The sequence below is a fragment of the Tachyglossus aculeatus genome, chromosome 3, assembly GCF_015852505.1.
Source record: "Tachyglossus aculeatus isolate mTacAcu1 chromosome 3, mTacAcu1.pri, whole genome shotgun sequence".
NCBI classification, from domain to species: Eukaryota; Metazoa; Chordata; class Mammalia; order Monotremata; family Tachyglossidae; genus Tachyglossus; species Tachyglossus aculeatus.
Window position 1 is genome coordinate 96,613,641 of NC_052068.1, and position 26,865 is coordinate 96,640,505.

The following is a 26,865-nucleotide window of genomic DNA, read 5'->3' on the forward strand; positions in this document are numbered from 1 at the left end:
GGGTCAGATGAATGCTCCATCCTTTCTGGAATTCTGTCTTCAACAGGGGCAACAAAGGCTGTTAAGAGAATCAAACAATTAATGAATCAAAGGGAACAGTGGGATGGTTACCTCTCTTTTATCCATCTACATGTTCTTATTTTCTTTTATGGTATTTGTTAAGCACTTACTATGTGTCAGGTACTGTACTAAGTGCTGGGGTAGATAGAAGATCATCAGGCTGGACACAGTCCATGTCCCTGATGGAGCTCAAAGCTTTAATCCCCACTTTGCAGATGAGGTTACTGAGGTACGGAGAAGTGATTTGTCCAAAGGAAATACAGCAGACAAATCTTATGACTCCCAGATCCATAGTTTATCCACTAGGCCACACTGCTTCTCCAGGGTAGTTCTGGGTTATTCCTCTTGCTTAACTTTCCCTTTAGTAAACTCCTTGTAGTCAGGTATCATATCTACGGACTCTTCCAACTGTTTAGTGCTGTGCTTTGCATACAGTAAACACTCAGTGAATACCAATTAATCAGTCAATTAATGGTATTTATTGAGCACTTACTATGTGCAGAGAACAAAGCACTAAGCATTTGGGAGAGTACAAAAGAGGATTAGCAGCACATTTCCTGCCTGTAATTAATTGGTTGATCAATAATCTAGCATATATCCAAAATCCACATATCACCTTTGATCATCCTTAACCTTCCCTTGAATAAAATCCATAAAGTTATACCTACTACTTGAGATTCCTTTGTATTTTCTGCTTGCCTCACTGCCTCTAGTCACAAAATCTATTTATTTATGATAGGTCATGTGAACAAAGTTTTCGTATCTGTTTCTTTTGAATCTAGCTACTTTCAAGCTTCAATCAACTCTACTTAATCCTAGTGTTGTGTTGGTTACAAGAATTTGGTTTTTCCTGACAGCTTCTTCATGATTCTGTATATTATGATCATCTCCTTCCTCAACTCTTCTCTGTACAGATTATCTCACCCATAGTGGTTTACATCTATCCTCATATGGAAGTTACTCCAGCCCTCTGATCACTGGATAAACTAAACAATTTTGTAAGTAAGTCCTCCAAATTCATGTGAAATTAGTGAAAGACTCATAATAATGAGGCTCAGTTTTATTAATGCTGCGCCTAAAAATGTAAAGTGTTGAGTAACTATCAAAATGGTCCATCACTTTTTATAGTTAATCTGGATTTTTCTATTATAAAAAATCATTGCTGTTTCTTTTCATCAGTACAAATGTTTTATCCGGAATATCATGAGGAGCAGCATGGCCTAATGAAAGAGCCCAAGCCTGGGAGTCAGAGGACCTGGGTTCTAATCCTTGCTCAGCTACTTTATTATGGTATTTGTCAAGTGCTTTCTTTGTGCCACTGTATTAAGTACTAGAGTAGATATGTGATAATCGGGTTCAACACCCGATAGTTGCACACATAGTTCCTGTCCTACATAGGGCTCATAGCCTAAATTGGAGGAAGGAGGATTTAATCCCCATTTTACTATTAAGAAACCTGAGGGACAGAGAAGTTAGTGACTTATCCAAAGACACAGAGCAGAAAGTGGCAGAGCCAGGATTAGAACCTAGGTCTTTTGACTCCCAGGCCAGTGCTCCTGTTGTTTGACCTTGAACAGTTCATTTAGCTTCTCTGTGCTTCAATTTCTTCAATTGTTAAATGGAGAGTCAATGCTTAATAATGATAATAATAATTGTGGTATTTGTTAAGTGCTTACTATAATAATAATAATCATGGTATTTTTTTCAGTGCTTACTCTGTGCCAAGCACTGTTCTAAGCGCTGGGGTAGAAACAAGATTTTCAGGTTGTCCCACTTGGGGCTCACAGTCTTAATCCCCATTTTACAGACGAGGTAACTGAGGCACAAAGAAGTTAAATGGCTTGCCCAAGGTCACACAGCAGACAAGTAGTGGAGCTGGGATTTGAACCCACATCTTCTGACTCCCAAGCCCGTAATCTCTCCACTAAGCCATGCTGCTATGTTCCAGGCACTGTACTAAGTCACGGGTTGGATACAGCAAAGCGGGTTTAACACAATCCCTGTCCCCATTTTACAGATGTGGTAACTGAGGCCCAGAGAAGTGACCTGCCCAAGGTCACACAGCAGATAAATGGTGAAAGCTGGCACTAGAACTCAGGTCCTTCTGACCCCTAGGAGTGTGTTCTATCCACTAGGCCAAGCCGCTTCTGTCCTCCCTCTCCTTACACCGTGAGCCTCTTGAGGTTTAGGGACTGTATCCAACTTGTATCTACCCCAGTCTCTAGTACAGAGCTTGTCACATAGTAAGCACTTACCTAATACTCTAATGGCTTTCACTTCATTTCACTTGGCAAGCCTAATGATTATCTTCTAAACAACAAGGAGCCTTGAGATTAGGTTAGAATTAGAGAAAAATTCCTAATTTAAACCAAAATGCTGTGCTGCAACTTATTGCTTTCCCCATATAATATACTGGGCTCTACCAGCTGACTTTAATCACTGCCTAAATTCATATTGGCTAGCCAAAGCTGAGAAATGCAGGTTCATTTATTTGTTCATTTAATCGTATTTATTGAGTGCTTTACAGAGCACTGCACTAAGTGCTTGGAAAGCACAGTTCAGCAACAGAGACAATACCTGCTCACAATGGGTTCACAGTCTAGAAGTGGGGGAGACAAGACATCCAAAGAAGGAAACAGGAAAAATATGAAATGCTTCAAGAATTTGCATGTCATCCTTGCACGGACAGGGGCCATGCTAATCTTCTCTGTATTGTTCTGATTTTGCTATACGTGCTGCCGAAGTGAGCATGTTGATACCTGACTCGGTAGAGGGTACAGTCAGCCTCTATCTCTGACTATATTCAGGATGGCCAATGAGAATCATTTGGATTACCATCATTCCTACTCGTTTATGTAGAATTTCCAGTTTAGTATACCGCATATTTAGCAGTCAAGCTCCTAGAGGACCTGGTAGCATCTCTGTGGTTCAATATGTGATCACTGATAGTTCAGTGGTAGAATTTCTGCCTCCTACATGAGAAATCTGGGTTTGGTTTCTGGCTAATGACTGATTAGAGAAACAGCATGGCCTACTGGAAAGACCATGGGCCTGAGAGTCAGAGGACCTAGGCTCTAATCCAGCTCCATCACTTCCCTGCTTTTTGCTCTTGAGAAAGTCACTTAACATTTCTGTGCCTTAGTTTCCTCATCTGTAAAATGAGGACTCAATATCTGTTCTTCCTCCCCCTTAGATTGTGAGCCCCATCTCTCCTGACTATAGCTACCCCAGAACTTAGTACAGTGCTTAGTGTAGTAAGCACTTAATATGTGAATTATTACTATTAGTCTGAGGGCAGGGAGAGTAGTATCTAATACTGTTGTACATCTCCAAGCTCTTAGGACAGTGCTCTGCACAATGTAGGTACTTATTAAATGCTATTGATTAACTAATAATAATAATAATTGTGGTATTTGTTAAGCACTTACTATGTCCCAGTCACTATACTAAGTACTGGGGTAGGTACAAGATAATCGGGTTGGACACAGGCCCTGTCCCACATGAGACTCACAGTCTTATCCCCATTTTAGAGATGGGGGAACTGAGGCACAGAGAAGTGAAATGACTTGTCCAAGGTCACACAGCAGACTAGTGGTGGAGCAGGGATTGGAACCCAGGTCCTCTGACTCCGAGGCCGAGGCTCTTTCCACTAGGCCATGATGCTTCTCCTAGCTGGCATTCTCTTATACACCACAAGAACACAATTATTGCCAATTTGGGGGCTAGCATACTTGCAATTTGTAGTTCCAGGTGCTTTTTTCACTTCTGCCTCCTGCTATCACAATTTTCTCAAATCATCTGTCCTGAAATAGCTACCTTACAATGGACTTCAAAATGCTACACAGTTCTTTTCAGTCTGGGAGACGTTGATCTTAAGGAAGTCTAGCTTTACTCAGTACCCCTCTAAACCATAAGCTCCCTTGAGACTGTAAAGTCATTGTAGGATGTTGTACTGTACTCTCCCAAGAGCCTAGTACAGTGTTCTGAATGCAGTAAATGCTCAATAAGCACCATTGATGGATTAATTGATTGACTGATCGCTGAATGTAGGGAAAACGTTATTAGATATTCACTTCTGCTTCTGGGCAAATGTAAAATATCAAAATCAGACCTTGAACAAGGTTCTATACATGATGACACTCAAAAATGGCAGTCTCTCATAATGCAGAGTTGTGTTCTAACCTCATCTCACATTAAGAAAACCGCATGTTGTAGAACTCCCAGTGTCTAATGCCATATAAAAGTGCATTAAGCTTCTTCTGACACTGTGGCACCCTGAATGCAAAACAGGCTCACATTGTCAGAAGAATGTTCCCTGATTCTGTCATATTCTAGCTAAAATATATAGTGAAAGCTCATGTTTCTGAAGAATTGAGGGTGTAATTGGATTCATTTGGTCTTTTCCATACAGAGCTATTGATTCATATGTATATAAACAAAGTAAGACCAGGTGGCTGAGTGATATAAATAATAACAGTTAAGTAATAACAGTTAATTAAATATTAGCAGTTCAAAATCATTGCATTTAGCACTAGGGAAAAATACAAGGATCCGGATCAAGACAAGGTCTTTGAGCCACAGATCGCTTACTAATGAAAGCTGGTGGAGAGAAAGTTGTGAGAGGGAAGTACAGACACAGGGGAAGAAAAAGACTGAATTCAGCCAAAAACATAATTTAACAAAATAAGAATAGGAGAACATTACCACTGGGAAGAAATAGTGCTTAGGCTCTTCCCCTCTCTAGGCAAGGTTATCCTTGGCCACAATTTCACAACTTCCTGGCATTTTACTGTGGGCACTACATGACTGGATTATGGTTTGATAAGGCCATTTAACTTGAATTCTCCTTCTGCCCTTTTCAGACATGCTGCATGAGTTCCCACAGTCATTTTACCTCTTCATCTCTCCACTGTTCCAGTATCAATGTGTAATTCACAGTCCTGGTCAACCACTTGGAGTGCCAAAAAGCTACATAATGGAAGAAGATCACTAGGCTGAACCGAAGAGTGCTACAGATTCTGATAAAATAATGTAATCCAAAAGAAGCTTGTTAGCTCTCATAGCTTTGAAGCCCTGGAGTCTAGTAAGTAAGATTTTATCCAAGTTCTATGGAGACCTCCTAGCTCCAGAGGAGGAGCAGAAAAGTATTCAAGATCACACTCAATATTACTACTTTGAAACACTCATACGGGTATTATACTGAATAAGGAGAATGTTACCAATTTTTAGGGTTCCATTTCTTAAGACAGGGCTCTGCAAACAGTAAAAGTTCAATAAACATCCTTGATTAATCTCAGATTGCATTATTGAAATATAATTACTCAATGGAATTTACTGAGTGCTTACTGTGTTCAAACCACTGTTACTAAGCACCTAGAAGAGCTCAATACAATAGAGTTGGCAGACATGATCCTAGCCCATAAGAAGCATAATAATAATAATGGCATTATTAAGTGCTTACTATGTGCAAAGCACTGTTCTAAGCACTGGGGAGGTTACAAGGTGATCAGGTTGTCCCACGTGGAGCTCACAGTCAATCTCCATTTTACAGATGAGGTAACTGAGGCACAGAGAAGTTAAGTGACTTGCCCAAAGTCATACAGCTGACAATTGGCAGAGCTGGGATTTGAACCCATGACCTCTGACTCCAAAGCCCGTGCTCTTTCCACTGAGCCATGCTGGGGGCAATCAATACTTATTGGTATAGTACTTTCCCAGGTGGTTAGTACAGTGTTCTACATATAGTTAGTGCTCAACAAATACCATTGATTCTATCAATATTAGTGAAACCCTTCTTTTTAGTTTCCTTACAACAAAACTCTGTTATGAAAAATATTCAAATATTAATGGTGCTTGTCTCAGAGAGCTCATGATTATGTCGATTATTGTGTCTGAGGAAAATAGTATCTGGATGTCCATTTCAAAAATTCTGTGATGATGAGCATGAAGGAGTACTACAAAAGCTTTGCTGTTAATGTGGTTTTACAGAGGTTTCTTCTCTGTAGTGAATACACAACAGTAGTTTCAGTAGGCATTTCTTGAAATAAATTATTGTTTTTGGCTATCTTTTCTCCCTTCTTCTTGAAGGATATGTGTATATTTATCTTCAGTACTATCACTGGTTAATTGCTTATGCTGTATACTAAGTGTCTTGATGGTAATTTTTTGAATAAAATTATTTTATTATGCTCTAATAACTTCATGCTGCTGCCCAGATTATCTTTGTCCAGAAACGCTCTGGACATATTACTCCCCTCCTCAAAAACCTCCAATGGCTACCGATCAATCTGCGCATCAGGCAGAAACTCCTCACCCTGGGCTTCAAGGCTGTCCATCACCTCGCCCCCTCCTACCTCACCTCCCTTCTCTCCTTCTACTGCCCAGCCCGCACCCTCCGCTCCTCCACCGCTGATCTCCTCACTGTACCTCGCTCTCGCCTGTCCCGCCATCGACCCCCGGCCCACGTCATCCCCCGGGCCTGGAATGCCCTCCCTCTGCCCATCCGCCAAGCTAGCTCTCTTCCTCCCTTCAAGGCCCTGCTGAGAGCTCACCTCCTCCAGGAGGCCTTCCCAGACTGAGCCCCTTCTTTCCTCTCCCCCTCGTCCCCCTCTCCATCCCCCCGTCTTACCTCCTTCCCTTCCCCACAGCACCTGTATATATGTATATATGGTTGTACATATTTATTACTCTATTTATTTATTTTACTTGTACATTTCTATCCTACTTATTTTATTTTGTTGGTATGTTTGGTTCTGTTCTCTGTCTCCCCCTTTTAGACTGTGAGCCCACTGTTGGGTAGGGACTGTCTCTATGTGATGCCAATTTGTACTTCCCAAGCGCTTAGTACAGTGCTCTGCACATAGTAAGCGCTCAATAAATACGATTGATTGATTGATTGATTGATTGATTGATCCTAAATGATTTTCAATTCTAATACACTTTGCAGATTAGATAATTTTTCTCTGCAACATTCTGCCCAAGTGAGATCATTATTTCCAGTTTACAAATAGCAAAAATGAGGAAGAGAGCTCAGAATAATGTCCATGTCTGTTATTGTCATTCATTATAGTAGAACTGGACATTTTGGTATATCGCTGGGGCAGATCAAGATTTTGAAGAAGGATGCTGGCAATTTCAGAAAAAAAACTACAAATATCCCCAAACTGAGATGGTGCTGCTAAAGTGTTCTGTTAAGTGTATCACACCCAACCCCCAGCAGCTTGTTCCATGAAATGCTTGGACATCCATATCTGGGTTAGCTCAAACACAGATGCCTTATTGAAGGCACACCTCCTCCAAGAGACCTTCCCTAACTAATCTCTCATTTTATTTTCTTCCATTCCCATCTGAATTGCCCTTGTCATTGGATTTCCTTTCTTCACCCCTCCCTCGGCCCCACAGCTCCTAGGTACATATCTGTAATTTATTTACCTAAATGTCTGTCTCCTCCTCTAGACTGTAAGCTCGCTGTGTGCAACCAACTCTGTTGAAGAAAAAAACAGCATTGCCTAGTGGATATAGCACAGACTTCGTTGTCAAAAAGACCTGGCTTTGAGTCCCTGTTCTGTCACTTGTCTGCTGTGTGACCTTGGGAAAGTCATTTAACTTCTCTGTGCCTCAGTTACCTTATCTGTAAAATGGGGATTGAAACTGACCCTCATCTGGGAAATGGACTATGTCCAACCATATTAGTTTGTACCCACCCCAGAGTTTAATACGGTGTCTGGCACATAGTTAGCACTTAAATACCACTATTATCATTTTTATTATATTGTACTCTCCCAAGTGCTTAGTATAGTGCTCTACACACAGTAAGCATTCAACAAATACCACTGAGTGATTGATTGGGGTACATGATTGTTTTATGGCCCTTAGTATTCTGGAAATTGTAGTATATATATCCAGGGCATTCTGCAGGGGGACTTTAATACTTATGGCCTAGTGTATAAAACATGGGAGTTAGAGGACCTGGGTTCTAATCCTGCCTTCTCCACTTGTCTTCTGTGCAACCTTGGGCAAGTCAGTTAAATTCTCTGGGCCTCAGTTACCTCATCCGTAAAATGGAGATTAAGACTGCCCCATGTGGGACAGAGACAGTGTCCAACCTGATGAGCTTGTATCTCCCTCCATGCCTAGTACAGTGCTTGGCACATAGTAAGGCCATAACATGTACCATAATTATAATTAGTATTCCCCTCCCTCTACTCTCAGTTACATAGAGAGAAATGGAAGAGAAGCAATCTCTTTAAGTTGTCCAGATGTTCCAATTTCCAGCAAAAACTGGATGGGTTCTTTAAATAACAAGGTCCAGAAAAAAATACTCCAAGTAAACTGTGCATTTACTATTATCAAACAATAAATCAACTCTCAAGCAACAATATTTATGGAGCTCTTACTGTGGACAGAACACTGTACTAAGTGCTTGGGAGAATGCAAAGGAATAAAGCCAATAGACACGATTCCTTCCCTCAGAGAGTTTACAAGGATTATTAATACAGAAATTAAAAATTTATCTTTATTGAAAACATCCACCAAATGGAAATAAACATCTGCACTTATGCCTCAAACTAAATTGCCCCTAGTGCTTGATTACCCCGGAAGGCTGTTAAACAATTTCAAAGTATTAACCACACCCACTTGCCCCTATCAGTTTTCCAGCCCAATTAGCAGGAACCATTGACAAGAAATCTAAAGAAGATCTAGGTAGTGTATCATCCTGACCAAAGAATCCATAGACCCAACCAGAAGTCTATACTGGGCTAGACACTGCTGCATGCTGACAAATGATGCAAAAATAGATAAGGAAGTAGAATCACATTTAGCAATCCAACACATCCTTTGGGACAGAGTAGTGGCTGAGGGCCATTTAGCTCAAGACAAAATTAAAGGCTTACAGAACTACAATGCTGTGCAAGTGGCTGTGAAAGTCATACTCCCCACAGATACCACAAAGGACCTCCTTCAATTATTCCCTCAGTACCCCAGATGAGTTATCTTCTAGATGAAGGTAATGAAGCCTAGAATTACTTCCAAATGTCAGTTTCCTAGCACTGAAACAATGCTCACCTGAACCAATCGCTCTGAGTGCCTCTTGTGAGAACAATGGATGACAGATGGTTTCTCAAACAGCTGCTGGGTTTGAGAAACTAAAAGCAAGGAGAATCAGTGAAACACTTCAAGGATACAGTTGAATAAACTTAGTGCTGCAACTCATCTGGAAACGGGGAGTGAAATGTGTGGGTGGTGCATTGAAATCAAGATAGGAGAGGCTCATTTTGAACAGAAGCTTTTTGAGGATAGTGGGACAAGGAAGCATTACAGTCCTCACTGTAAGCTGGTTGTGGGCAGGGAATGTGTCTGTTTATTGTGTACTGTACTCTCCCAAGTACTTAGCACAGGACTCTGTACACAGTAAGTTCCCAATAAATATGATTGAATGAATTACATTGCCTTTCTTTCAGTCATATCAATATGACACATTAGCATAATTTCTCATACAAACCTGTATCCCACAAACACAAATTCAAACATACCTATTATCGTATGCATATGCCACACTTTCACAGAGTTTCAAACAACAATGCATGTAAAATCTCTCACACCACACAATTAGTCTCTCAAGTCACAAAGGCATATAGTAGAATATAAATATACAGCATCCCACCCCCGTATTGTTCATTCATAGAGTAGTATAAGCAATGCCATGACTGGATTGGTCTAAATGACCCATCTAGCCCATCGTTTTGGCTCCAACAGTGACCACAGGGTGCTTGGAGGAATAATTTGATGGCACCCTCCTAGACATCAATCCTCACAGCTGTGAAAATGCCATCATCTATCATTCCTATCATCTCCCCGTACATCCTAACTTGCCCTTCAATAACACCCATTTGTAGCTTTTCTTCCATGAGTATATCCAAACTTGTTGTAGACCTTTTGGCATTTTTGGTCTACCCAATTTTCTGGAGTACTTAGACATTCACAAACAATCACTCATAAAGTGACGGGCAATCCTATGACATCCTGGTAAGCAGCATGACCTAGTGAAAGAGCTCGGTCCTGGGAGTTAGAGGATTCTGGGTTCTAATCTAGGTCTGCCGTATATCTGATATGTGACCTTGGGCAAGTCACTTAACTTCTCTGTGCCTCAGTTACCCCATTTGCTAAAATGGGGATTAAATCATCCTCTCTCCTACATAGACTGTGATTCCCATGTAGGACAGGGACTGTGTCCAATCTAATTAACTTGTATCTACTCCAGCACTTAGAACAGTGCTTGGCATGTACTAAGTGCTTAACAAATACCATTATAATTGCTAGTACATCCTCACCCAAATTGAGTCGAGTTGGGAGAATTATCTAGAAAATTCAACCCCTAAAATATTACACAGTGATTGACATTCTATCTTTGGTCGTGATGGAAAATGATGCCCTATTTGTTCCTCAAAACCCAAATTTATTATGATGCCATATGCTCCTGATACAAAAGCTTTAGGCATATTTGCAACCAGATTAAACCTGCCCTTCCACAAGGAGACAAATATATATCCTGTTTTAAAAGACTTCTAGAAAAGAATAATAATAATTGTGGTACTTGTTAAGTACTCACTATATTCCAAGCACTCTTTTAAACACTGGGGTTGATACAAGATAATCAGGTCCCACATGGGGCTCACAGAATAAAGTAAGAACAAGAACAGGAATTAAATCCCATTTTACAGATGAGGGAACTGAAGCACAGAAAAGTTAAGTGACTTCTCTGAGGTCACACAGCAGGTAAATGGCAGATCTGGGATTAGGAACCAGGGCCTCAGACTCCAAGGCTGGTGCTCATTCAATCAATCAATCGTATTTATTGAGCGCTTACTATGTGCAGAGCACTGTACTAAGCGCTTTGGAAGTACAAATTGGCAACACATAGAGACAGTCCCTACCCAACAGTGGGCTCACAGTCTAAAAGGGGGAGACAGAGAACAGAACCAAACATACCAACAAAATAAAATAAATAGGATAGAAATGTGCAAGTAAGATAAATAAATAAATAAATAGAGTAATAAATATGTACAACCATATATACATATATACAGGTGCTGTGGGGAAGGGAAGGAGGTAAGATGGGGGGATGGAGAGGGGGACGAGGGGGAGAGGAAGGAAGGGGCTCAGTCTGGGAAGGCCTCCTGGAGGAGGTGAGCTCTCAGCAGGGCCTTGAAGGGAGGGAGAGAGCTAGCTTGGCGGAGGGGCAGAGGGAGGGCATTCCAGGCCCGGGGGATGACGTGGGCCGGGGGTCGACGGCGGGACAGGCGAGAACGAGGTACAGTGAGGAGATTAGCGGTGGAGGAGCGGAGGTTGCGGGCTGGGCAGTAGAAGGAGAGAAGGGAGGTGAGGTAGGAGGGGGCGAGGTGATGGAGAGCCTTGAAGCCCAGGGTGAGGAGTTTCTGCCTGATGCGCAGATTGATTGGTAGCCACTGGAGATTTTTGAGGAGGGGAGTGATATGCCCAGAGCGTTTCTGGACAAAGATAATCCGGGCAGCAGCATTCCACTAGGCTGTGCTGCTTCTTTTTGAAAGAAAATTTCACAAACATTTCTGGCAATCCATATGAATGTTTACCAACTACCATAGGGGAAAAATGTTTAACAAAGCCCACTTACTGCAGGCTAAATATGCCTAGATGCATATTCTAATAGAACTAGATTGAGACAAGATACTTCAATAACTCTCTTTTTTAAGATGATTGTTAATTTGCCTCCTTAGCCTTCTTTTCATCATCAAGCTATCGAAATCCCTTAATTTTTAATCAGAGGTTTTATCTCCCAACCATTTAATCATTTTTTGGTCTCTTTTCAACCCCCTAAGTCCTCTTCCTTCTTGTTTCAAACTATGGAAACAGAGACACCTTCTTAAAAAAGAGATGATGAGAAAGTTGAAAATTAGGGAGGCTCCCATCATCATCACCACTACTAATGGTGCATAATAAGCACTTACTGCATGTGGAGCACTATACTAAGTACCTGGGAGAGTACAAGAGTTGGTAGATGCTTTTCCTGTCCACAATGAGTTTACTGTTTAGAGGGGTAGAGGGATAACAATATAAACATTAACATAAACATAACAGCACAGTCTGTCTTTAAGTCTTGCTTTGCCTAACCAAAGCAGTGTCTTCTCATTTTGAAAGGAAGTCATGGCATTCAGATCAGTGGCATCATTAAGTGGAAGTTCATCACTGAACAATCACAGCACTCATTCATTCATTCAATCGTATTTATTGAGCACTTACTGTGTGCAGAGCACTGTACTAAGCGCTTGGGAAGTACAAGCAGCAGAGACATTGTATCTTTTAATATTTCTGAGATTGGCATTGGAACTAAGAGGATTGTGCTTTAGAGTGCCAACAAAAATAAAAATTAAGAACATATTTAAAACACTGCTACCCTGTGATTGATCAGATAGAGTGTGGGACTTCCCACATGGCTACTGTTAGCAGATGCAGGGAGGAGAGCCCCAGAAAGGCTTGGGCAAATCTGTGGCAATGTATATCATTGCTGAAGTGTGAGAGGAAAGAAAAAGCTGAAGGGAGAGGGCTTGGAGTAGCTTGGAGAAGAGGATCTAGGAGGGCCGGAAATCTAGTTCCATCAACATTCTACACCCTTGTATCTGCAGGACCCTGGTTTCCATGATCTCACTGATCCCCTTAACCCTTCCTTCTAGCAAACCCAGTTGGATTCCCTATCTTCTCACCTCCACTCCCCCTATCTAACCTTCTACAGGCCAGTCTCCACCTCGCTTCTTAGGCAGAATGGATGTTGATCGCAAAACCTGCCCAGGAATTTCTGCTAACTAGATACTACTTCCTTTGCTGTATTAACATAGTTGTTCCCTGCATAGTTATTCTATATATCAACTTCTTATCTCTCTACATGGAATGGAAAGTGAATATGTGGAGAATGATGATTAGCAATTACGATTACTATTTTCTGCAGTGCCACATAAAGATAAGGGACAGGGGTGTCAATGCTGCACAAGAGAGTTCACTTTCTTCAGATAATAACCAAAGGCCTTTTTAGACAGGGAAATCCTCCAGTGGCTTTTGGTTCTAACAGTCATACTGGGGATCTGAGACAATATCTTTGTGTCCAAGTAGAAGCACTGTGTTTGAGCATATTTTCACACATTATAAAACACCACACTTCACTTTGCCTTGGCGAGGCAGCTTATGTGTATCCACTGTTATGATCTTTTAAAGAAGCCACATCAAAGGTGAAAGCCAATTAACTACTTGTCTGCTGTGTGACCTTGGGCAAGTCTCAACTTCTTTCTCTGTGCCTCAGTTACCTCTTCTCTAAAATGGGGATTGAGTGAGTGGGACAGGAACTGTGTCCAACACAATTATCTTGTATCTACCCCCAGTGCTTAGCAAATGCCTGGCTCATAGTGAGCACTTTACAAATACCATTAAAAAAAAGCCCAGAAGTTCACATTACTCTTTGTCCTCCAACCCACCAAAGGGGTGTGGTTCTTGAATGTCTTGTGGAAACAAAGACTTTCATTTCCAGAGCTGCTGGTATATTCCCAACTGAGTTTCATGATACTAAATAAAATTAATAAAAGAGGAAAAGAAGTGAAATAAGAAGAAATATGAGAACAACGAAAGAAAAACTATTCATTATTGGCTTACTAGACAAATCAAAATTTTATCCAATAAAATATATCATAGTTGTTTAGAAGGGTTGACCTTGGGAAATAAATCAAGAGATTCATTTCAAAGGATTTCTCAGAGCACATCATAGCCCCAAAATGAAGACTCAGTATTCAAACACCCTTTACAAGGAAGTTTGCATTGGAATGAGATGAATGAAAGCAGCAGTTTATTCTTGTCTTACATACATGGCACAACATACAGAGCTGGTACAGAAAACTTACAAAAACCTCATACACCGTGTTTCCTTCCAGTTAACTTCTATGTAGTTACAACATCATAACAAATCAGTTATTTAGTTACAACAGTTCTTCAAACATGGATACCTCCCAAATAGGGTGTTCTGGTAAGCTACTGAGACAAACAATTATTTTACAGTGCAGTTTCCTCAACAGAATTCAAGATATACACATTGATTTGAACACTTTATAAAACAGTAAAAGTTATCCTAGGAAGACAGGATCTCATGTATCCCTACCTAGTTGGATTTCTTTTTTTATTCCTTTTCTTTTTTTAGAATGGGCTGTAAGTTATTTTTCACTCAACTTTTCACACTTGACAAAGTCTTAAATTAAAAAAAATCCTCCTATTTACAAATTCCCAGTATAATAAAAAGTAATTATTTTCACCTTTTTTTTAAATTCCAACAACCGTCCATTAGCTAGAGTAATATCAACCTTGAGGTTGGCTGGGATACTTAAAACCATCTTCAATCTTCTTAACACATTATTAAAGACTGACCGAAAAAAAGTAGTCACAGCCCCAAATCCTAAAAAAATAAATGAAAATAAAGAAAAAGCCATTTGACTTTCCAAAAGAAGAAATCATGAATCACATCTCATTTGATGCTGTTTTCAGGGATGCTGTACTGAACATGACACTCTGATATACATTTGTTGTGGAGAGGAGACATTGGAAGGGAAATACAATCAAACAAAATCAGTCTAAAACAAACAAAAAAGTAGATTTCAGTCCTTTTATACATAGAGAAGGGACCACATTTCTTTACACTGAGCACTCATAAAAAGCATGTAGAAGTTGTTTTGAAAATGCATTTTCATAGAATTTTATAAACACCGTGATATCAAACACATTCTCAAAAACTGGTAAAGTACGGACACAAAATCTGAAAGACTCAAAATGCAATTCTTTCAGTGGCATTTATTTCTTACTTGCATATTTCATATTCCAAACGCACAGGAGTTTCACACTTTACTTCTCCCTTTATCAAACCCTAAATACAGTTACTGCAGAGCAAAATTGTGTCCAAGTCCTAAAACATTTTTACAATATCCTGCGCAACCCCTGCCATTTAAAATTGATATAGGCCAGAGCCTTATAACAGTTTTCCAGACAGCTCTGCATCACAGATTGAAGTTGGAAGGCTAGGAAGCTCTCTACGTAGATATGTGTTAGTTTGACAGCCTAAAAAAGTATATTGTATAAGCATTAATACACTTTGTTAGACCTGTTCATTTCTCTTTATGTCACTCCGTTTAACATTTATTAATTGGCTTTAGGTAACACTTTCACTTCTGTCTGGCACTGTAATGGCAATCCCTTTGTCTAGTCATGTTATTCCGCAAACAGAAACTGACATCTGTTTTACCCTCCTTCCATTAGATATCACTGACACTTGTGAAGATGCCATGAATGAAGAACTAGTTAAGTGTGTCATCTATGCATTTAATGTACATTTATGAATATTTCTAAACAGTGTTGCTAACCGAATGTGGGTCTGCGCAATGCTGCATTCTAATCCACTAACTTAGTCAACAATGTAAACAAAAGACTCTCTTAAGCAATACCAAGGGTTAGAAATGGTGCAGTGTCAATAATTCTGTTTGAGAATTCTTTGTGATATCAAATAAACATCTTTGTGATGCTGTAATTTTGGAGGGGGAATAGCATTGGCTTCTTGGTAAAATTGAATTTTTAGTTGTTCATTTGTTTTATGAAATTATTTTTTACTCAGCTGAATTCAATTATCTAGAGTTCATCCCCCCCCACACACACAAAAATAAAAAAATGACTAATGTAACGTTTCACAAAGAGAATGATCCTCTGAGCATGATGCAATGGATAGATCAAGCTGGTAAAACACTTTTTCAAAGTCTTTGGGTTCATCAAAATCTATTTACCCTATCTTGAGAAAAATGATTGAATTTTCATAAGAGAACATTTCTGAAATAACAGTAACCAGTAGCAATATTAACCTCCAGTGTGATCTACCTTGCCACACAGAACATCTCTTAAGGTCATTAGAACCACAGTGAAGCAATGATGAATTTATAAAAAAACCCAGACCATTCTGATTTTAATTTATAGCTCTCTACTGTCTTATGGTTATTCATATTTCAGTAGAATTGATATTTATTATGAAATTGCACCAGAATTCTCTATTTTAAGAGGGAAAATGTTGATTCAAATTTAGAGTTACTTCTGGTCTGATAATTCCATCCAGTCTTAACAAAAGGATGACTTGCTGTTACAAGCCTGTAATTACAAATTGCAAAAAAAGAAAATTGCTCATTGCCTATGGACAAAGCATTAAGTTCCGACTCTCTTCTAGGCCACTAACCATCACAAAGCATATGCCACTTGGCGATTTGTCTCCTAGGATATTCACAAATTTCCTTCCAGTGCTCTCCACCTGTTCCTTCAGCTGAAGCTCCCAAGATTAACCGACCGATGACCTCATTCCTCGACCCCCTATCAGAATCCAAGACCAGAAACTCAACACTGATATCTTCAAGACCCTCACATGGGATATCAAAGACAAACAATTCATTGAACACTGCATTAGGGGTGCATTTCTTCACATGTGTCTTCTTCTTGGAGATTCTCTTTTTGGCATGGTACAGGTTCACTTTGACATAAGGATCTGAAATAACAAGTAAAAATACTTTAAAACTAAGTTCCAATGCCCTCCCATTGGCCAGCTACTAAAGGAGTGTGTTTCAAAGTCAGTGATCTGAAGCATATCGCAAGACCACAGGAATTCAACAATATCCCACTGACGGGACCTTTGTCTGGAAGAGAGTTAGCACCAATTTAGGACTTTGATGGGCTGATTGTCCAGGACATGGTGTACCTAGACATCTTTGGGATCACTTTATTCTGGGTGGATACCCTGATTTAAGTAAGACCAGGGAGAAAATGATACTCAAGGGGTCTTCCTGAGAGCATGGGAGTACCTGTTATTGCTAGGCCCTGGGGAAATGTACCACTGACCCATTTTGCTGTATTGTACTCTCCCAAGAACTTAGTACAGTCCTCTACACACAGTAATCACTCAATAAATAAAATTGACTCACTGTCTACTTAAGGGTATAACAAGTATTCTAGATTCTAAGTCATCAGTGCATTCCAAAGAACCAACAATTATAAAAAAGTACAGCCTATGTCACAAGGAGAGTGAATCAGAAAACAACTATCCATAAACTCATCAGTTCCTTCCCAGTGATTTGAGATCTGGGGTGGCTCTGCCTGAGCATCTTGGGAAGTAGAATGGCTGAGTGTAAAGAGCACAGACCCGGGAATCAGAGGACCTGTCTTCTAAGCCTGGCTCCACCACTTGTCTGCTGAATAACCTTGGGCAAGTCACTTAACTTCTCTGGACCTCAGTTACCTCATTTGTAAAATGGGGGTTCAATACTCATCCTCCCTCCTACTTAGACTATGTGCCTCATGTGGGACAAGGTCTATGTTCAACCTGATTAAGGATTAAAGATGTATTTGGGACGAGGGCAACTCCCTGGTTATATTTAGCACAAATAAACGAGACAAGAAAACACCCTTCCCAAACATTAGTAATTAGTCATAACAAAGGCCCTTACTCTACTGTTGAAAATTGACAATCTCCATTGATTAGTGGATGTTTAAAGTAGCAGGAATATGCTACAAGCATTACCTGTAACATAAGGCTGAATAAAAACTGACAGTGACTTACCTTGAAATTGCATGATTACCTTAATGCAGTGTTCAAGTTGTAGCAATAGACCTTACCCCCGATTGCTCGATTTGAAGCAATGGGCAGCAAGTTCTAGGCCAGTGTATTTGAAACAGGAGCAGATTTGAAAGATCCAGGGAACAGTTTATTGCTGTGGGTGTGGAGTCTTTCTATTTGAGAGTGTTCCATCAGCTCACTTCCTCCACCTTGTAAGGTTCTTTGCCTTTCCTCAATCCCAGGGATGCTTCCTCATTTGAGCTCTCTTGGGGACCTTAGAATTCTAAATACCTACCCCTCAGCCTGGATCATTTATCCACAAAAATGTTTAGTCCATGCCTCCCTACTCTTCAAGAACCTCCAGTAGCTGCCCACCCCCCTGCAACAAAAAAAAAAAAAACCTCTTTACCAATGGCTTTGAAGTATTCAATTACCTTCTGCCATCCTATCTCACTTCACTAATCTCCAACTACAGTCCAGCCTGCACACTCCAATCCTCTAGTAGCAGCTTACTCACTGTGCCCCATCTTATCTATCTTGCCACTGAACCCTTTCCCACATCGTCCCTTAGCCTGGACTCCTTTTCCTTCCATGTATGCCAAAGCATGATTTTCTCCACTTTAAAAACATTACCAAGGTCACATCTTCTCCAAGAGGCCTTCCCCAGTAAAGCCTTCTTTTCCCCAGCTCACTCTCGCATCTGCATCATCTATGCACTTCGATCTGTGACCTTCAGACATTTGATATTCACTCCACTCCTAGCCCCACAGCATTTATGTACACAACTGTACATATCTTTGAATTATATATTATAAATTACTTATTCATATTGATGTCTGCTGTCTCATCCTCTAGACAGTAAGCTCAGTATGGGCAGAGAACATGTCTGCTAATTCTATTGTATTGTACTCTACCAAGCACTTAATGCAATGCTCTGCACATAGTAAGTACTCAGTAAATACCTTTCATTGATCAGGCCCTGTTCCCCTGGGAATTACTCCATTTGATAGCAGTGGGGCTAGGAGACTCCAAATGGGGCAGCTATTTGGAGCAGAACCACAAAGAGGATGAAAAGAGAAGTTCTACCATTTGGTCACTGAGAAAATTGAGGAGCAAGAATCCATGGGCCATTTAGTTAGAAATGACCAAGGATGGAGAATGGTTCCTATGTGGATGGAGTCAATGGGGTCTGGGATTCTGGAGAAGAAAAGGATAAGACTTCATTAGGTAAGTGTTGAAATAAATGTAGGGCTTTTAAGGGAAAGGTCCTGATTGGATAGCCAATATGTTAACAATGTTTAAATGAGAGGAAGAGATATTAAATGAAAGCAGATTAGACATAGGGAATAAATTATTGACTGTAAAGTTGTTAAAAACACTGGAACGAACTACAGAGGGCACTGGAGTCTCCACTCCTGTAGATCTGAAAGCGTAGACTAGATTACCATCAGTACAGGGATGGATTAATTATTCACCTGCCTGGACCTTTGAACACCAAGGAGCCTCTTTCAGTTGCTTTCAACTCTTCTGATTCAATCATTTTATTAGATTTGTGTGTACGTGTTTGTGTGTGTGTGTGTCTGTGTGTGTGTATGTTTTCACCATTTGAATAATAACAACAAACCAGAGTTCAGAAACAAGTTTACCTGATAATCCTGAAACATCAGCTTTAGGCAGGTGACGCGCTTTTAAAACAACCACAGTGAGTGTGTTGGTTGTGGACTGGTAGCAAAGAGAGATGAGCAGTTCTCCACGTCCTGAGGACTTCTAAAAACAATGAAGAGGTGTTACTTATAAAAACGCTATGGGGATTAATTTTTCAATTGTGCAGCTTAAACTTATATCGATCTCAATTTAGTTCATTTATTTTATTTAGCTTTGTGTTGGGTTGTTGATGGTAACTATGCTCATATTCTAATTAGATATTATCAATGACCTAACTTAATATCTTAATTGGAACATCATCTAACAACGATGGTGGTTATCTTCAGGTATTGTGTCGCACTCGCATAAAAAGCATTTCCCAAAATTGATGCCTGCCATCTAGTGGCCACATCTGTTATTGCTGTACTGTCCAAACCCTTAACTGACCACACCCAATACTAGCAGGCAAAAAATGGACATATATGAAACCTAGTGTGCGATTCATTTAAAGCCACTGCGTTAAAAGTCAACTACTCCAACCTCACCATGTATCCCTGAAAGACAATTGAAAATATTATCCTTCCCCAATTTTCAGTGGAACTTTGACCAAGCATGGCGAAGTAACTTTCTCCGTACCCCCTGGGAGTGCATGGATGGAGTCAGAATGAAAGCATAATTTGTCCTGTTCTCCTTCCCAAAGAATACCCTAGGCGGTCGGCATAAGAAGTTTATGGATTCTGTATGGCAGCTAGAAGACAATATGCCTAATAGGCTTGTCAATAGCCTGGAAGAGTTAAAGCACTTCCCTAAAAACCAAATTGTGCTATAGAGAAAGAGATTCAGGCATAGGGGAAAAGCTGGATCACTGTTTCTAGTCCTGCTATACACATTTCAGGAATAAAGGCACATTAAATGATTAACCAAATAAAACTTACATAAACAAATAGAATGAGAAGGCTTGCCCTTTATTACCCACTGTTGGGTAGGGACTGTCTCTATGTGTTGCCAACTTGTACTTCCCAAGCGCTTAGTACAGTGCTCTGCACACAGTAAGTGCTCAATAAATACGATTGATTGATTGATTACACAATGAAAAAGATTGACATACAAACCTCAAATGAAGAGACTATAAAATATTACATTTTGCAGGCCATTCTATTTGACTTATTCATCCTTTCTTAGCCGGGTTCCCTCATCTATGAAATTGTTATAACAACAAATTGGGAGCCCAGGATTCTGCCCGACACTTCTAACAGCAGTCAGAGTATCAAGAACAGAGGCAATACTTTATGGGTGTGGCCTATTAAATCCTAGTCCTTGCACTCACTGTCGTGTACCCTTTCTGTGAAAACAAAGGTACACAATAAGCTATCCTATAAACTCGATTTATTATGGAGCTGCTGCAGCAGCCTGTACTCTCTCAATGGTTATTTGATTGCTGAACTATGGAAGTAAAGTTCATCTTGGCTCAAGGTATACCACTTACACTTTAAATAATGACATAGTAGCCCCAAAATAAAGACTCTGAAGGCAAAGCAACTAACTTCCAGTTCATCCATTATAGATGATAGGTACTTTTGTTGGTTGTGATCCAGCCTGGAACAATAATCGCTAAATAATGACACTGTTGATATGCATATTTGGAAAAGATATTAGTTCAGTAGAATGTGCAGCTTGCTCTTTCAAATGTAATTCTCTTAAAAGTCAATACAAACATCAATGCCTCAGGAGGAAGTGATTGCTGAAATTCAATTAGTTTGTATCAGAACATCTTTTATAAATTTGAATTGTCATAAGTGCCCTTCCTTCATTATTGTTCATTTGCAGTGTTTATCCTAATACTAGAGCTGAACAAAGGAGTCTTTAGACAACTTTGTAAAATATTTCAGACTGTAACTATGTGTAACATTATGCTAAAAAAAGCATCGTGGTAGACTAATATTCATCTAAATATATTTCTACAGTGCTTTAACAAAAAGAAAAGTTACTGGTGCTAATTAAAAAAAATTAAGTACTTTATTACCATACAATCTTAGACAATTTGGAAGTGAAACCTTCAGTTATAGTGAATTAGCTCCTAATAACATAATAATAAATCAAGCCTGATTGCTAGTACTTTCAAAATACTTAAAATCAATTACCCTAACGTTTCTTTTGATGATTTCCCTGTTCATTAGCATTTTTCCATCAGACAATTCAATTCCTGAGAGGGGAATAAGGACTTCTCCAATGACATCATCTCTCGAAAACCTGTCAAAACTCAAGATCATGAAGTGAAGTACTAAGTCTTGGATCTGGCTATAGGGGATTCCATAGAAAGTGAAGGTCTCATCAAAAGCTGGATCCAAGGTTTTTCTCAGAACTCTGGTTTTCACTTTATGTTTCTTCTCAGGCAGGATAGTCATTTTGATATAAGGGTCAGAGGTCATTGATTGTTCATCCATAGCCGGCAGGCCCCGGGCCTCTTTGATGTTCACCACAAATGCCTTCTTCTCAAAGTTGTATTCTAATGATAGGAAGAGAGTCCCTAGTTTCTCTTGTTTCTCCTCCAAAGACAACGAGGTGTTGGATTTTAAGCTATCAAGGGAAATGGAATCTTTCTCTGATTCAGAAAAGTGCTTTGGAGTCAAGTTCTCAAGATCTGAGGGGCTCACAACTTTGGCATTTGTTTTAGGGAAATTACCATTCAGGTCTCTCTTCTCCAAGTCAAGATGCAGTGAGTTCTTTGGCAGTGCTGATTTACTGTTTGCTTCATTTTTGTCATCTGCGCCAAACTTCTTCTTGCTGTTTAGATTTTCTGGATAAATGTCAACTCCCTTTAGTACATGTACAAATTTATAAGGGGGAGTCTTGTTGGATTTGGAAGATTTTCTCTGACAGCAGATCCAAGCAAACAGGGACACTGTGAAGACCAAACCAAATGCACTGAAGATCCCAACCACTGTCGGAATTTCATCTGAAAAATCAAATGATCAATAACGTCCATTAAAACAGTAAAGCTCGCGATGCAAAGTGATTTAAACTGCAGAAGAGAGATAGCAATAGCTGTAGGTTGGGTGATTGAATTACTCTCAGGCTGCTCAGGAGAAGAGTTATGTATTTATTTCATGCCACCTCTCAGTATAAACCGATCTCCTCTGTGACACCCCATAAGAAATACAGAATGATACAAACTCCCTCATTTTAGTAAGTTCCCATAAAAAAAATGACTCAGGGAAACTGGATGGGGAACTAAAAAGCAGACACTTTTAAACATCAAACCAGTCTGTCTTTATTTTCCCAGGTCATATACTGCAAAACCAGCAGCAAAAGATTCCCTCTGCTGCTCTCCTTGTTTTTACATAGAAATAAATGAGTTATTCCTTACAGAGGACTCATAGCCTATTGGAATTCAATATCTATGTTCTGTTCATATTGGGATTCTCCTTGTGATATCATTTCCAAGCGCTTAGTACAGTGCTCTGCACACAGTAAGCACTCAAGAAATACAATTAAATGAATGAATGAATTTTTCTACAAGTCATAAACTATAGGAGCCAAGCAGCGAAACCAAGCAGCGAACATGTAAAGCTCAAACTTGGGCAGCATATGGAATTATTTACAAAATGTAGAACACTACTGACAATTGCTCTACAAATGATGCAAACCTTCTATACAGATTTCTGGATCAAGTCTCAGGGCAATTTATTTAAAAAAAAAAACCCAAAATAGGCAATAATGAATTAATTGGTATCATACAAAAATCGAGATGAATTGGGATCCCACACTAAAATGATCAAATTTAAAGTCAGATTTAAAGTACAAATTGGGAAAATGTGTGACTTGTTACTAATGACAAAGAGCAGAGTGGAGGTAGAGTAAATAACTTTTCTTCAGCCTATGAGAAAAGAGTACTAATTGAGAAGTCAATTTACCATTAGTGATTTCCCCCCTTGTAAACCTCAACACAGCAATATAGTAATCAGGATTAAATTCACATTCTTATAAAGCATACGAAGAGGTTCCTACATTACTGATTTTAGATGACATTGCTTATGCATAAGGGTATTCATGTTCCATATGTAAGCATATTTCTCCAACAATCATTAGCAACAGTCTCCATGAGTGAAGAATCAGCATTAGTTCAACTGCATCCACTGGATAAGTGAATCTATTGCGGTGAGGAACAGCACAGCACAGAAGTACAGCTATTTCTGAATGTGATTTGCAGTTGGTATTTCACCTTTTTTAACATCTATAATAAAGTAGAAAGCTCAGATGGTGAAAGTGTTGATGCCTGTTTACAAATTTCTTGTATGGAGAATCTTTTGTCACTCCTCTATTCTTAACTTCTCCTCATCCATAAGTATTTTCTGGAATTCATCATAATTACCAATCCAAACTCAATGAAAATGAATTGATTTAGAAATGACACGTGTAAATCAAAGTGTCCAACAAGGGAAAACTGTGATGTAAGGGAACACAAAAAAAGCTGAATCATGAAGGGATGGGAAATAGATCTGTGAATTCCCAACCACGAAAATCTATCAGACTCCATGAAAGAGGATGAGGAGCAGGAGCTGAGGATATCCCCCCAAAACTTTGTGTTAGTCTTCAATTGCTCCTTTCTATTCAAATCCCTGTCACATCTCAGCAAGAGACAAACACGTCTGGGTTGACTCTGAGCCAGGTCGATTCTTATAAATTAAAAGGAAAAAATAGGCAATTTTCCAGATAAATCAAGGGAGAAAAACCTATTTCCACCCATTACCTGGTTATTTCAGGGGTAAAAAAGAATTTCTATATTTGACTTGTCACAGAGAAAACCAAATGTGTGTGGTGCCATCATTGATGATCACAGAAATAACATTGACATTGAATGAAGCCTATGAATTATTCAGCATTCTTAAATTAGGAATCAGAGATGAACATGTTACCAGTCAAAGTAGAAGTGTTGAAAAGAGGAAATGAAAAAGAACCTGGTTACAATCAATTTTCAGTTGATACTGTACAAATGACCCAGTGTTAAGATTTCAACACCAAAGGGCATGGCAATTGAAAATCTAGAAAAAGAAAACAGATCTGAGCAACTGAGTGCAAAGACAATTCTTCCAGTGAATAAATCCTACAATCCTGTTTCACTCTTTTTGCCCCACCCTCCCACCCTCACGATCATGTGAACGTCTGAATCTTAGGGTTGCAATACTGTAAAAAAAAAAACATTAAGCGTATTCAGTCATTATCTATATTTCTGATAAAAGAGGAAACTTTTCCTCTTCTTTTTTTTTTTTTTTAACTGCATTTCAATAGCGAATACTGCACATCGACTGCAACAGAGAAGCGTACGCAATAAGGAAAGACTCCGGAGTGTACGTCTTCTGCTTGCCCCTGGAATATCTTTCCGAGCAACGAAAACAAAACCAGCAGGTAGAAATCGAGGTGAAATTTTGCTCTTTTTCTTTTCATTTCTGGAATGAAATACCTTTCCGAAAATCCCCCCGGACTTCAGCAATCTAATCTTTTATGCTGCCCTGCTTGGCACTAGACGTCTCCCAGGGGAAGCAAAAGGCTACCGACTTAGAAACGTCCAGCCCCTCTTTATCCACTCTGCCATTTACATGCTGGGAAACTTCTGGGGGTAAAATCATCCTAGTAAAATGTGGTTCTCCAGGATCACCAGGGGTTAGACCGGATTCTTAGCATCCCCCCCTCCTCTCCTCTCCTAGAGATGCCCCCAGATCACTACTTATCCGTCGGTGGGGGAGGGATCCAATGGCCAAGGACATATTTTAATTGAGTAGGAGAGAGGATAAGTTGCATCCTGACATCCCGAAGTTCCTTACCTAATTCCTCCCGGCTCGCTGTGATCGGAGCCATGTTGGCTTGTGTGCGCTGTCCGAGGTGTTGAAAGGAGAATCTCCCGGCTGCGTGGAGAGGGGCAGGTTGGATCCCTGGCCCCCAAGGAAAGGAGGTTGGCTAGACACCGCGCGATGGGGAATTCCAAAAGTGGGAAGCGATGGGTGGTGGGGAAGGGAGGGACGGGAGAGTTGAGCCCTTCCTGGAACCGTGATGTACCACCCCCTTTCCTGTTTTGGCTCATCTGAGTAGCTCGGCTCTGAGACTGGAGACGTGGTTGAAACCCAAATTGACGCAATCCTGACGCTACAGGGCTGAACTCAGCACTCCCCCCATTCCCCCTCCTCCCCCTCTCCCGGGATCCACTCTCCTCCTCCCTCTCTCCCCCAGCCTCCCACTCCTCTCCTTCCCGAGGATTCAGCGGGCTGTCCTCAGTTATTTGGTGACCCCCTTTCTCCTCTTGTGGGCCCCGCAGGCGGCCACGGGAGACCCTAAACTCAAAGGGGGTACGTCTGTCCTGTGACATCTGACTGTCAGGAGGACAGGCGGGGGCAGACGTCAAAGGGCGAGGTGATGCGACGACTGGAGTGAGGGGAAGAGGGAGAGACGGAAAAACTTAAGGAACACCATGACCCATTTCAAAATGCAGGCACACGTTTCCTGTCTTGAGCTATTCTGGGAGGGCGGAGGACGGGAAAATGTGATACATTATAGTGTCTGGAAATCTCCAGTGCTGACTGACCCACTTAAAATGGAAAGAAAGGAGTGGTGGTGGTGTGCGTTGTTTCTCCTCTGAATCTGACCTTCTCTTTGCCGTTGTGATCGCTCCTGTCTTGTCTCGGATTTCATTCCCTCATGCCTGAAATTCGACCTATTAAAGAGTTTAGAAACAGATGGAATATATTCCCTTTTGTATCTGGACTTCCACCCATTTGGACTCCCATCTGTTGTTGAAACTTCTTTGTATGCCTGCATAAGAACCTCAGCCACTAGTGGATGTAAACAGAATAATGATAAACAAAAAAAAAATCCTAAAATATTGTCATCCATTTGAAAATGAAAACAAATGGAATCAACACAAAAAACCCTAATTTTCTTGTTTGACTGAGATATGGAGGTAAATATGTGGCAACCATTTCTGATGGGAGGCTCATTTGAATAAGTATTTAGAAGAGGTGATGCCTCTCATCATGCAAGGGGACAACAACCAGCTCAAACAATATGCTCAAACAATCAGCATAGCTTTCAGTGCAAGGCCTTCCCTGCTAAGCTTATTGAGGATACTGTCTGGGGACTTTCTTCTCGGAGACCTACTGTACAACGTACGTGAATCTCATTGGCTTGTGGCCCAGTAAAAGAGTAGGCTGTGCCTAGGGAGAACTTGGATTCATTACTTTCCATCATGGATTTTTTTTTTTGTAGATACAAGTAAAGTGCTTGGGTGGATGGGTCTTTAGTGATCTCTTTAACATGATCTATTAGGAAAGACTGTAAAAAAATAGCGAGTGTGTGTGTGTGCGCGCATGCATGCATGCTTTGTTTGCTAATGGAAACAGGAGACCTATCAATGACTAGATCATTCCTAGGAATCTCCTAATAGAATTAATGAAAATGTATCATCTCATATCTAACCCAGCGCTTGTCAAAGGGCTTGGCTCATAGCAAGTGCTTAATAAATACCA

General features: G+C 40.2%; 1 protein-coding gene and 1 non-coding gene across 3 annotated transcripts; both read right to left on the reverse strand.

The window, feature by feature from the left end:
* Positions 1-2,700: 2,700 nt before the first annotated feature.
* Positions 2,701-2,811, reverse strand: LOC119926419. Its single transcript, XR_005450296.1, has one exon. It is a non-coding gene; the product is annotated as a U6 spliceosomal RNA (small nuclear RNA).
* An 11,091-nt stretch (positions 2,812-13,902) lies between these two features.
* On the reverse strand, positions 13,903-25,431 carry SYT4 (synaptotagmin 4). 2 transcript variants are annotated; one of them, XM_038744158.1, is made up of 4 exons: positions 25,171-25,431; positions 21,490-22,304; positions 19,351-19,468; positions 13,903-16,639 (listed from the first exon to the last, which is right to left on the reverse strand). In XM_038744158.1, exons 1-4 carry the CDS (start codon positions 25,202-25,204, stop codon positions 16,332-16,334), a joined length of 1,275 nt encoding a protein of 424 aa, XP_038600086.1. In that variant the 5' UTR covers positions 25,205-25,431; the 3' UTR covers positions 13,903-16,331. The 2 variants fall into 2 exon arrangements, with proteins under 2 accessions (XP_038600086.1, XP_038600085.1); XM_038744157.1 differs by having other exon boundaries at positions 19,351-19,471.
* Positions 25,432-26,865: the final 1,434 nt, after the last annotated feature.

Excerpts from the sequence above, each read along its gene's own strand:
- SYT4 (XM_038744157.1), bottom strand. The coding sequence starts at position 25,204 with ATGGCTCCGATCACAGCGAGCCGGGAGGAATTAG. Across the intron at positions 22,305-25,170 it reads AGCGAGCCGGGAGGAATTAG|ATGAAATTCCGACAGTGGTT; the intron begins GTAAGGAACTTC and ends TTGATTTTTCAG. Across the intron at positions 16,640-19,350 it reads TGATGTTTCAGGATTATCAG|ATCCTTATGTCAAAGTGAAC; the intron begins GTAAACTTGTTT and ends TTGTTATTTCAG.